Source organism: Cynara cardunculus (genome assembly GCF_001531365.2).
Source record: "Cynara cardunculus var. scolymus isolate 2C chromosome LG 8, CcrdV1, whole genome shotgun sequence".
NCBI classification, from domain to species: Eukaryota; Viridiplantae; Streptophyta; class Magnoliopsida; order Asterales; family Asteraceae; genus Cynara; species Cynara cardunculus.
This window is the reverse complement of record NC_037535.1, coordinates 22,106,690-22,120,054: the sequence shown is the minus strand read 5'-3', so window position 1 is coordinate 22,120,054 and position 13,365 is coordinate 22,106,690. Positions and strand designations below refer to the sequence as shown.

General features: G+C 34.3%; 2 protein-coding genes across 3 annotated transcripts; one reads left to right on the top strand and one right to left on the bottom strand.

Moving 5' to 3' along the window:
• The first annotated feature begins 3,447 nt into the window (after window positions 1-3,447).
• On the top strand, window positions 3,448-8,117 carry LOC112516701. 2 transcript variants are annotated; one of them, XM_025123899.1, is made up of 5 exons: window positions 3,448-3,732; window positions 3,879-3,958; window positions 7,458-7,576; window positions 7,664-7,740; window positions 7,831-8,117. In XM_025123899.1, the coding sequence occupies exons 1-5, from the start codon at window positions 3,537-3,539 to the stop codon at window positions 7,857-7,859; spliced, it is 501 nt and encodes a 166-aa protein (XP_024979667.1). In that variant the 5' UTR covers window positions 3,448-3,536; the 3' UTR covers window positions 7,860-8,117. The 2 variants fall into 2 exon arrangements, with proteins under 2 accessions (XP_024979667.1, XP_024979668.1); XM_025123900.1 differs by having other exon boundaries at window positions 3,501-3,732; window positions 7,834-8,117.
• Window positions 8,118-9,986: 1,869 nt separating this feature from the next.
• LOC112516645 (transcription factor bHLH63-like) lies at window positions 9,987-13,110 on the bottom strand. Its single transcript, XM_025123809.1, has 7 exons — window positions 12,529-13,110; window positions 12,191-12,421; window positions 11,973-12,107; window positions 11,462-11,533; window positions 11,147-11,356; window positions 10,759-10,861; window positions 9,987-10,174 (listed from the first exon to the last, which is right to left on the bottom strand). The coding sequence occupies exons 1-7, from the start codon at window positions 12,943-12,945 to the stop codon at window positions 10,137-10,139; spliced, it is 1,206 nt and encodes a 401-aa protein (XP_024979577.1). The 5' UTR covers window positions 12,946-13,110; the 3' UTR covers window positions 9,987-10,136.
• Between the last annotated feature and the right edge of the window lie 255 nt (window positions 13,111-13,365).

The following is a 13,365-nucleotide window of genomic DNA, read 5'->3' as shown; positions in this document are numbered from 1 at the left end:
ACGCAAGGGTGAGCAGCGACTTGGCCCGTGAGTTCAAATCATGGCCACAGTCGTGTGAATCACATGTGATTCAATCATTCTCATGTTTCTTACGGGTGTGTTTGGTGTCCAGACATGACGGAACATTTCAGAAAATGATAGAACAACTGATCAACGTTTGGTAAGATAAAACTGGACAAAACATATATATCGTTAGAAAGTTTATTAAATTATCATAGAATATTATTTTTTATAACATGTATGGTTAGAAAGTTTTTGTCAAAACAATTAAAATGACACAAAATAAAAAGTTTATGTAGTTTTCAATTTTTTTATACATTATTTTTTATTATTATTAATATATATAATAAATTACATAAATTAATAAAAATATAAAAACCAGATAAAAATAATATTTTAAGAACAGTAAAATGAAAGTTTAAAAAACATAAAATACAATAAATAAAATTTAAAGAATGAATAAAATGTAAAAAAAAGACCTATTTGATGTTTTAGAAGATAATTAAGTTTTATTTTGAGTTTATATTAATAAAATATAAGTCAGTTTCACCTTGTTCCTTGGGGTAGGGGTGGAACAGGCCTATTACACTTTGTTCATGTTTGTTCCACATAAAAGTCATACAAAAAACATGAGACATATATCTCTCTCCCTATTCTATCATGTCATGTCCAGTGTACCAAACACACCATACTTAATCAATGTTCTCGTATGATCCTGACTTTACACATATTTACAATGTCAGCAGTATTTTTTTTGAAGTTAGTAATACGAAACAGTAATATATTAAATTTTATAGATGTATGAGTTGTAAAGCGTTACAAGATGAATCATATATGACAATTAAAGGGAATTATACATACATACATAGTGATTACACGTTTCATATTATTATATAACCATAAAGTTAAAACACACACAATATATTCACCCTACATATCAGAAATAATCGATATTTAAAAACCTATAAAATTGTGATAATCTTAAAAATCAATGTATCATATGTTATTTTTCATATCTTTTTTTCATCTATTACTTGGATTTAATGTATTGATTAACATATATTCGTTGTACTACGTAAACATTTTTTTGTGTTGTAAAATAAAAAATATAACTAAAAAGTTTCACATTATGAATAAAATACATATGAGATTTTTCAAATGATTAAGCCCAAATTGAATATTTTCAATTATTTATAAATCTTTAAGTTTTTTTTAACAATATTACAGATATTCGTTATATATTATTCTGCTAAGTAACTTATTAATTAATTAATGCGGTTGGTGAAGGCGTGAATAGTGGTGTGGGGGCGGGAGGTTAGGTTAGGGAGGGGTGGGCGGTGGGACGGGGATGGATGATAGTTGTGACGACGATAGTGGTGAGATGATAACATTTTTCTCTCCACATCTGAGAGTTCAAAGAATTATCTACATTTAGAATTTTCTTTTGGTTTTGTATATTTAAAAACCAGATAAAGAATCTTTTTTTTATTAACCTGGATATCCAACTCGCTATTCGAGCCGACTAATCCCAGAGCGACCACCTGCTTTGCAGATAGTCCGAAGTCACCGCATTTGAACCTCCGTGGTCACGAGAGGATTTTTATTCCTCATTGGATTTTAACCTGGGACCTCCTGGTACTTTTGACCTTTGGAGTCAATCTCAAACTAATCATGCACCACCCTTTTGATTCAGATAAAGAATCTTTTAAAGCAATATAAAGAACAAAAGTTTCATTTTAGAGAATCATCCGCAATAGTTTAAAGCAATATAACGAACAAGGTGCTCTTAAAACGTTCCCAACAGATTCTCCAAAATGAAGAATTAAAAATCAAAATCTCTAATAAAAATTTACGTTCATCTCCAACAACTTATTCGTTTTGGAAATTACAATATGAATTACGTTATTAAAATATTCAATACATTTCATAAAATATTAATTATTTTTTATATACGTTTAAATCATTGATTCTTATTAATAACAAGAATACAAAATAAATTTTAAGAGTATTTCAAATTTTAAAGAATTCCACCTTCTATTTTCCATTTCTTTATTTTGGATAAGGTTTTGAAAGATCTTTTAAAACAAAAATCATATTTTTTTTATTAACCTGGATATCCAACCCGCTATGCGAACCGATTAATTCCAGAGCGACCACCTGCTTTGCAGATAGTCCGGAGTCATCGTATTTGAACTTCTATGGCCACAAGAGAATTTTTATTCCTCATTGGATTTGAATTTGGGACCTTCTAGTACTTTTGACATTTGGAGCCAAGTTCTAACCGATCAGACACCACCCTTGTGGTTAATCATATTTTTTTAAAACTCTATTGAAGTTAGATGTTGGTTTACAAACAACTTAGGGTCGGTTTTTTTATTTATTTTTAAATTACCTCTTAATACCTCTGAAATCTGGTTTGTTCAGACGTTTGGGTATTAAGAAAGTTCGTTTTATTTTTAAAATAAAAACTTAAAAGCTCTAAATGTCCTCTGAAATTTTAAATGGTAAACATATCTCTACCTCTTAATCCTAATCCGCCCTCTATCAAATGGTTCATATTTTGAGGGCTGGAAGAGATTTATTATTAGCACTATTTATCTTTTATACTTTTGTAAAAAAATTATTTATCTTTTTATATTTTTACACTAGTTTAATCGATTCAAATTTCAAACATAAAAACAAACAATATTATTGATCAAGTTTTCAAACTTCAAACTCATCTCTTATAAATCAGAAGTAAAATCAGACTTCAACGCTTTAAAAAAAAAAACAAACTTCAACTTTTAAGTCATACAAGAGTCAATTTAACTTTGTATCTTTTTTTTGCTCTTTTATTTTATTTTAAATATAAGTTGTTTTAAAAAAATAATAATAAAATAAGACAACAAATGATTTATAATCCGACGGTGACATGCTTGTATTCTAGAACGTCGGCGTCGTATGCACCTTCCAAGAAAACGGTTCCTTGATTTAAAGTATTTATTCTCTTGACCTTGAATTTATTTTTATAATTATAATAATAATTATATTCCCTTGGATTGATTATTTTCCTATTTATTAAATTAGAATTGGGGAATATATTACGTGTCTTATAATGTGATAAATTATTGTGTACGAGTAATATTTTCTGTATCGAATAAATATTTATTTATTTTTATATATCATATAAAATATATTTATAAAAGCAAAAAATAAAAATCAAAACATATGATGTTTTATTAGGTGTTTGAGATTGTTTATTTGCAACAACTTATGCTTTTTAACAAAATTAATTATTAACTTATTATAAATTAGAAGAGTTTAATTTCTTTAAAAATTTCTTATTATCAATTTAATATTAATATAAATTATTTATTTAAATACTCAAAAATATTTATTACTGATACTACACCGAAATAAAACAATAACACAAACACCCCTTAAAGTACCTTTATCATTTAAAAAAGACGGTGGTTAATTGGCACGTTGGTGGCGGCTCCATTTCCATATAACAAGTCATCCGTCCAACACGCTTCTTTTCAGATCCAACTAACACAATGAGTATGAGAATGCAAACTTTGAACGAAGAAGAAGAGTACGATTGGACTCAGAACGATCCCGCCAATCGCCGTCCGGCGCGTGATATCGTCATCGCCGTCGATCATGGTCCTAAATCCAAACACGCCTTCGATTGGACACTCCAACACTTCTGCCGCGTCGGCGACACCATTCACCTCGTCCACGCCGTGTCTAGTGAGTTCCGTTTTGCTTGTTCTTTCTCCATGGTTGATACTTATATGGAATTTAAAGTTCAATAGATCAATAACTATAGCTACTGAATTAATAGCAATTTGTGTTTGTTTTTGATTTTTCTTGTTGATATTATTTGTTGTGATTAGGTTTGAAGAACAGTATTGTTCATGAGGCGTCGGTGACGCTGATGGAAAAACTCTCGCGCGCTGCTACGCAGATTGCTATGGTGAGTACAATTTTCAAGTTTCTGTAATTCTGTACCTGTGTTTACTTATGCTTAAGATAATTTTGCTTTGTGGTTATATGTGTTCTTAGGTGAATGAATTTGGCACATCTATCATGTTCTAATTTGATTTGGCCTTCCTAATAGCGTGTATTTATAATCAAGAGTCTTGATGCATTAATTAGAGTGTTTTGTATGTATTTACTAGTTGACTAGAAGAGTAACTGCTAGGAAAAAAATAAAAGTAGCAAGACCATATATAATATTTTGTTAAAATTTGGTTGAATCTTGGACATTAGCATTTCACATATTGGATTTTGAAGTCAATGTATGTCACTCATTGTTGAAAGGAAGTAGTCATCTCTTCACTAATTTAGATTATATGTTTCTGAACCATGATGCACCAACTACTAAAATAGTAAATACTTTCATAAAATAGTTTAGTAGCCCTAACTGTTCCTAGGTAATAAATATATAAACATACAAGATAACTCAAATATGAGGAAGCTGTTATCTAGGTTTTGAAAAGTATATGTCAACAACTCTTAATCAATCTTTCCTCTAGCTGGATTTCCAAGTCTCTATTACCAGCAAGGCAACTGGGGTTCTTTACTCTTGAACCTTAGATCCCAAAAGTGTTTGCTTGGAATTAAACATCTGTTTTCATTTTAAATCAATGGGCTGGGTTTAATAAATTATGTAAAACTTACCGTACAAATAATTTGTTTTGCAAAAACTACAATGCAAACACACATGTATATCTAGGGAAGGGTTCAAACGAGAACACCTTCATTTTACGAGAGCGGGAGAACATCCTTTTACCATAAACAATCACATGTGATACTATTATTCCAATACATATGATACACATGTGATACTAAATCAGAGACGTGGACGGCTTTTAACGCGATCTAGGTTGTAGGCCAAGTCGCCCTTACACTACTAAGCCCCCTCACATGTACTATAACATGTGATAAATGTGTTATTAATGTGATACTATAACCATCAAGACCATCACATGTGATACTAAATCATAGACGCAGACGACCTTTGGTGTGACCTAAGTCGCAAGGCACGACATCCATACACCACCAAGTCCCCTCAAGTGTATTATCACATGTGATAAGATGTTCTCGTGTTCTCATAAATATGGAGGTGTTCTCGTTTGAACCTCCACCTGTATATCTATATCTATATGTGTGTGTATTCAAATAGTTATGTGTCCTCAATTAGTGTGCTTGTGTTACACTGGCTTCGCCCTTGATATCATCTTTAAGCACCTTGGCTGCATGATCAGGGAAGTGCTCTGTACATGCCCTGTTCGTTCCTTGTGTTTATATGGTTCATGAGTTACACCTTTTAATCATTCAAAACTTTTCTCATCAGACTGGCCTTTTGAGGATCTACAATCGTTAGTGAAGAGAACAAAAACATTGAGTAGTAGTCCATCATATGGCTGATTTGTTGGGTGGAGAAAGCGATACTCGCATGCAGATTTCTGTATAGTAACAATGCTTGGTGTAGGTAGTATTTCTGTTTGTTTGACCCTAGGTGGTCAACTAGGTTTCTGTCTCCCCTTTTTCAGTGTAGGTAGTATTTCTATTTGCTAGACCCTAGAAATCAACGCGAGTTCCTGGCGTGTGTGTAACATGGTATTGCACCATGTAGCCTGTATATGTCTATTTCTATTTTCTATCAGTTTGTTACATTTTAATAAGGAATTGACCCACATTAGATAAATTTACATCTAGATGGAAACATAAAAATGAAGTGGAATTAACAAATCTTGCGTAACGGGTTTGTCGTTGAGCTATTTGCACATTAACAAAAGTAAAATCATGTGTTACTGCCTTTTATAATGATGGTTACTAAACGAATCTTTTGATTTCTTCAATGAAGAAGTGTTGGCTTATACTTTGGTATGATTTTAGAAGTCTGCCCAAATTGAGTACTTCAAGATTATGCAATTTACCATATCAAGAATGCAATTTTGAATATAATTTGTACACACATAGATAATGCAATTTAATTCACTTGTCGCCTTTCTAACTTTGGGTGGAATTAGGGAGGTAGGAATAGAGAAGAGCTATTCATGCGCCACCTAGAATTAACCTTGAGATCTAGGAATATGCCATATTCAGAGCTTTTAGTTTTAACTGCAAACTGAATAAATTAGGTTGTTGCAAAATTCTAATACTCAAGCTTGAGCTTACTTTACTGTTTTGTTCATGAGACCATGTGACAGCAGCTATAATCGCACGCTTAATCTGATAGTTCCTGCTTTGAGTTTACTCTGGATCCTTGATGTGTGGAATACTCTATAGTCACACTAACCAAGAGGATTTATTCAAAGACCGAGTGAGCATTTTCTAATACTAATAAAATTCATACCCTCTAGATTCTGATTCATGGCGGGATATAGGATTTTCGACCAAGGGTATGTACTACCGTAACATATTTTTCCAGGAGATGCATTACAGTAACTATTTATTTTTTCTTTTTTTACACTATAAGACACTACCAATTTTTTCCAAGGTATGCACTTTTATATGCTAGATCCACCCATGCTCGGATCATAAGTTAGTATTTATCTGTGCTTCTTCGTTTGGTTTTAAATTTATGTTGTAGCATTGGCTTAAGAAAATACATGGATTTTTTTTTGTTGAGAGGAGTGCCCCGGAAGAAAATGATTCATTGTGGGATATGGAACTCTGGCGATGATTTTCTTGATCAAATTTTTATGTCAGATTAGCAGTAACACTCTGAATTGTAGTCGATAGCTGATTTGGACATAGATGAGATACATTGACATAATAAGAGAATCGTCTTCTATTATACAACAAGATCTTATGTTTTGTTCTAATATATACATCATAAATTTATAGCTTCTATAGTTTGGTTAACAAGTCTGTGCTTTGATAATTAAGGACTATATTAATAAGGGAAATGGGCACTTCCCTTCTAAACTATTTCTAAAATCGATCATGAAAGGGCAGAGCTACTAGTACAATCTGTGGCATGCAAGCTTCTAGCTCCGCTATGATACCACTTCAGTTTTGCATCATGTTTCTGTGCTCTAAAGTGGTTAAGGTTTGGGATATGCAAGTTTCTATTTTCATTTGTTGGTCCGTGCTACGAACAGGAAATGTCTTCCTCAGTGTTGCTTTTATCTTCCCCTTATCATTTTAGCAAATGCTGGAAACTTGGTGATCTCATATTTGACAACAAAAAAGAGTGCTTTGTAGTCATTAAATTCTCATTTTCTTAAAACCTCATTCTGTGGTAATGGAGAACTTAGGTTGTTACTTGTTTGATAACGTACATTAGTTTTTCGGAATAAGACAAGCTTATGCTTGCTAAATAAATGCTATGTGAATATTATTTAAAACCACGTTGGTAAAAGTTAATAAATCCCCTAACCAAGAAACTAGTTCAACGGTAAAAATTAAATCCATTATATGTTGGCAATTGCCTGATTTTGTAAAAATTTATCGGGGAGCAGGTGAAAATAGTGACTCGAATAGTGGAAGGAGATGCGGGCAAGGCAATTTGCAAGGAAGCAGAAAGAGTGAAGCCTGTTGCCGTTGTCATGGGTACAAGAGGCCGGAGCTTAATGCAAAGGTAATCTTTCTCCTTCCCACTCTCTCTTTTTTTCATGGTATGTTGCTTAGTCTCACCCTCCCTTGCCTTCTTGTTTCACCCATCCAGTGTATTACAAGGAAGTGTAAGCGAGTATTGCTTCCACAACTGCAAAGCAGCACCTGTTATAATTGTTCCTGGCATAGGTATGAAATCTGAATTCTTTTCATTTTGTTTTTTCTCCCTATGAATTGTTGTATACAATGGGTTCTAAATGGATTTATTACATGAGACAGTAGAAGCTGGGGAAGAATCAGTGGTTTAGTTGGACAAGAGATAAATACCTTTATGAAGAGTTGCTTCTCTGCCACAGTATGTCTGGATTTAGTTAAGCGTAGCTGTGATTGTGAAGTTGTAGTTCTGGTTACAGATGGTGACTGGTTGCTCAAATTGATTGTTTTACTTATTCATTTGTACATTATATGTTGAATATACTTTTCTTTTTTCTGTATGCTATTCTTGCTTATGGTTCTGTATAATTTATTACTCTATAGCTTCATTGGGTAAACCTTGTTATTTTCCATGATTTGCTGTGGAAGACCATATTGTAGAAGTCATTATAATTCACCTCTTACCCCTGCTACTCAACGTTATAAATTATTGATGATATTGGGGGGTGGGGTGGGGGGTTCACTTATTATTGGTGAAGAGTATCTTAGATATTTAACTAATATGGTCAAACATATGTCATGTCAAATCAAATAATTCAATTCAATTCCATGCTATGTTTATTTTAAGCTGCATACTTCTTCAGCGAGTCTATCAAGTACCATATCTGTGAACAGTATATGGTGCTGTTGGACTGGACTTCCACATTTACCAAAACAGAGGTCGGGTGTAAGAATTCTATGGTGGATAAAGAATGTGCATTTATCTCCTTGTAAACCTTTCTATCCTTCAATTACGGATGCTTTTCCACTGTCATGGATAAAACAGAATGTGCAACTTACTAGAAAATCTTGATTATGTCTCTCTTTGTATTCTATTTGTGCATATCTGGGTGAATGCAGTGTTTTAATGTTTAAGGTGTATGCGGTTTGGTGTATATAAACCTTTGGGTTACTCCACTAAATATCATTCGATTTTGGGTTATTGAAGTACTTGTGAGTTGTGAGTAGTTTACTGGTGAAGCTGAATCTCAACTTTGATTTCTTTTAGCAAGTGATTAGATCCTTTTCACTACTGAAAGACACATACTTGAGAGAAAACAGGACCAAAGAGGTAAATGACATGGTCCTAAAAATATCTTAGCTTCAGAGGTTGACTGATATCCACACTTTGGCTAGAGAATCTTCTTGTGTTTTTTTGCTCATATTATTCCATGCAATTGCATTATGTGAAGTGGAGAAATTTGAGGGTTTCAAGAAGGAATAAATCTGTGCCTGTTGGAGTGGGCCTAGGGAAAAAAAGGTAATATGGTATATCACCATCGGGTGAGGCAAACAAATCAAGGAGATCTTGCTATGGATAAGGCTGGATCCACCCATCTTTGTTAAATATGGCTTGAAAATGAAAGAAAGCTGCGTCTCTTAGGCACCCTAAGACCAATTATATGCAGCGAAACTCATAGGCAGTTTTCATGGTCCCCTTGTCTTTATTTATATTGAATTAATAAATAAGATGGATATTGATCTTTAATGGTATAATCAGGCTGCAAGCGCTGATCACTACCCACATTAGGACACCAACAGAGTTTTAGATTTAGGTTTAGGTTGAGTTCCAAATCATCTACGCTTGATATAAGCATGTAATTAATTATTTGAAAGTTTTTTATTAACGTAGTTAGGGAATGAAGGATTACACTTGTTGGGCCCCTCCAAGATTGAGATTGCTCGTCGTTTATCGCACGGTATGTCACTTTCGGTCCCCAAAGCGTACCCATACGACTCTTTGGCTGGTTTCTGTCTGTTTGTTTTTGAGTTGTCGCTGGTTAGCTACATTTAAGTACCTTGCAGTCTTTGATACTATAGTTGAGAGGTTGTAGGTGCCTGCTTCATATACATAATGCCTAATTGGATTTTTTATGAACCACCCCTAGACAAGTGCACCTGAAGTCAGCCTTCTGGATTCATTGAATGTGGTTATTTCGTAATCCCACTAACCAAATGCACCTTTATTCAATTATGGGTTACTTTGTCGAATATTTGACCTTTCAGATTAAATCCAGCAATATTGAATTGCTTCAGTGTTCTTGCAAGTTGCAATTTGTAGGTCATTATGATCTTGGACCACCATATTGAGGATGGCTTTGATTGTGGCTGAAGTGAATTCATATTGTCTGTCATTTTCTTGGTCTCTGTCTATGTTTTTTATCTTTGATATATATATATATATATATTGTGGAAAAACCTTATCTATATCATAAAATTTGCAACATAAGGTGAAACTGTTGTTTGTTAATATGCATTCTATATTCTAATTATTGTTCCTACAATGCCAGTATTCTTACTTGCATTAACGATATATACTTGGGCAAATGAGTAAAGAATAAGGATAATAACATTTCGACTTAAATCCATGCCAAAAAAATTTCTTCTACTGATCACATCTCCATCTTCAGATTGCTTCCTTCATTTAAACCTGAAAAACATACAAGTAATCTCCTTTAAGATATAGTGCTTTATTGTGTGGATTCCTATAACTTCTGATTCTGCTCATTTCTGATCCCTAGTGAGGTCTGAAAAAGGATACTGGCCGGTTGGTCACCGATCTTTTTCGTTAATGCACGACCCTGGGGCACCAATGCTCATTGGCACTACATGGGTAGGGAAAGGAATCTCTGTTTAGCAGTTTTTTTCTTGGATTTTGCAAGAAAATTACTGTTTTTATGACCAGAACCCTTTCATGTTGGCCTTTCAGGAACTTTTAGTGCTGGAAATGCATTATCCTAAAGTTGGTTTTTTAATTTTTCCTGGAATGAAATGGGGAATTTATGGTCATACCCAATGTTTTTAATGGTTTTTGGTGGAAGACAGGGATAAAGAAAGATACCTACTATGCAACTTTCTTGGTTACTGAGCTTGGACCCATTTATTCCTTTAGAAAATCATTCCAACTTTTGTGGGTCTCTCTATGGTCACTATCTTGTTACTATAGTATTTACTGTTTTCATTTGGCATCATTTTTCCCTGACTTCTGAAGATTTTTAGGTCACTTCTCTTTACCTGTAAATTGATGGGATTGAAATGGTATCAATGTTCCTTGTTCAAATTCCATTTTGTACAGATTCTGTAAATCAGCATCCCAGGTAGCAGTTGGCTGGATTTGCTGTAACAAAAAAGGTTGGATCTTTGGTAAGAAACTGAGACTTTCTGGGATATAATGGACTATGCTTAAAGCATAGCAGTGGCCCACTTTTTTGGCTGTACTTTATGCTTATATGGTTGTACCGTATTTTGCTTCAGGTACAAATTGGCATGCACAAAGTACAGACCATTAAGCGGGTGTCGAAACGCCCTACTTAAAACCGTCTTGTAACAATTTTACTTGAATTTTAACAGTTAACAAGAGTTACAAATGAAAGAGTGAAGGGGAATGAGCAGAAGAAATTACATTGAAACAGGATGAATCCATAAATGTTCCAGGGACAGAAGTTGGAACACTAATACTTCTTCTTAATGCCATTTCCGTTGAGTTCATTCCCATGTCTAATCCACAGCATGAAACCGCTTGCTCTAATGAACTTAATTGAAAATATGCAGAATTAGCTGTTTCCGGAGAACACCCTAGTGCTGGAAATTCGCTTGTCGAGGATTGGAACATCTGATGAATCATCAGAAGTACGAACATAAGTTTATACTCTTACTGATAACTTCTAATTCCCAAAAGTTTATGCTAATTCTCTGCTATGATTATTAATCTTCTTACCTCTTTCATGAATACATTATCGATGTTGAAGTCTAGCTCCGGATTAACAGTAGCAAGTTTCATGGACAGGAACTGTTAGAATCCAAATTTTACAAATGATCAGTGTTTTATTTATTATTGTTAAACGTAACGGGAAATCAAAATCAAAAGTTATTATATAGAAAGTTGAGAGCAGGTTCAATTGAGAACCGTAAATATTTTTGAGAATCTTAGTACCAACTATTCATGCTTTATTCATAATGAATATCGTGATACATATTATGATGAAAATGCATAATATCCATGATTATTCAGCATTATTCATCATGATAATTCATGAAATAGTTGGGTTTCGAGGTTTTCAAGATATTTATGGTTCTCATGTTATTCCGCGTTATTCATCATGAATAACGCGTTATTCATCATGAATAACGCGTTATTTATCATGAATAACACAAAGTTTGAGGGTTTACAAGCTGAAATTTTGTCCAGTGATGGCTGGTTAACAATGGCTAATTATATGATTTATTACCTCTACTTGTTTTTGAAGGGATTGAACATAATTGATGATTTCATCAAGCATTCCAGCCTTCCCTGTGATTTTGTTGCACCCTGGTACCAAATCCTGCAGGTACTTCATCCTCTCACTGATCTTCTCCCTTCTTACCTGCATCAAATTGAGTCATAATCATTAAACTTTATGCAAAAAAAAAAATCAAATTCTAGTCGTTTTTGGGTTCGATCACGTACTCTTTCGGCTAAACTATGGCTGTCGGTGGCTTGGCCACGGCGAGCTCGAACATGAATATAATCGGGTTTTTGAACCTCGGAAACCTTAGATTTCTCCTTAGATGAAGTGTTTGTAGAAGCTTCTTTGCTGTTATTACTGCTCTTATTGTCACAATTGCTATATTGATGTGTGATCTTAGAATCTCCTTCTTCAGCACACCCTTTTATCCTCTTCTCTTTTTCAGAAACTAGCTGAAAGTGTCACACATCTAACTTGTTAATTTTAATGAACTTATGTACTTTTTAGGAAACTTAGCATTAAAACAGAATAAAATAAAGAACAAAAACTCTTAGTCTACCTGTAGGCTTTGACCCTCATCAGTTTTCCTCTTCTTAGGTGACACTGAAACCGAAACTGAACCTGAATTCCCCTGTAGAAATGTCTGATTCACAAGTGTGTTTTGATTCATATACCCATAACCCAATTGATCACCATATACACCCCCACCAAAATCCGGCCACCGTTCCTGCATTCCCGGGTCCGGTTTAACCTCGTCTAACCTCGGGTGGTCATCGATCAAACCCGAAAACTGTTGTTGAGTTAGTGGCATAGAATTGAACATATTTTGAAGGTGATGATGATGATCATCATCATCCCCATTGAAAAAGGCATGGTTTTGTTGCCATTTGGTTCTCGCTTGTTGTCTCTCGAGCAAACTGGTGTCGCAACCGGTGGTGCTGCCGGAGTGTAGTTTGGGTTTGAATTGTGGATTCATTTGTGAATGAAAGAAAAAGGGTGTTTGAAATTGAAGGTGGTTTGTAGTGAAGAAGGGTTAGGTAGGTTTGTACTACGTTTTACATGCCAAACTCACGTCCTCTCAAAAACCAATATGCCTTTGCCTCTCTTTTTTCATGTAAAACGACCTTTTTTGTACGTCAAAGTGTTTATCTTTTTTCTGTTTTGGCTATGTAAGGATAAGTAGGGGAGTGGGGGTGGGTGGGTAGAAATATATAGAAGAGGAAAAGTCGCCGGAGAGTGACACCTGCCGGAGTTCGACACAAGTGGCCGGAATAAATAAAGAGGATAGATGAGAGAGAAACAACTTGGGGGTAGAGAGCCATCGAATGTAACCACAAGCGGAGTGGCCATGGGAAGTGGTCCCACTAATGACATGACTGCCACGTGGGTATGTCCT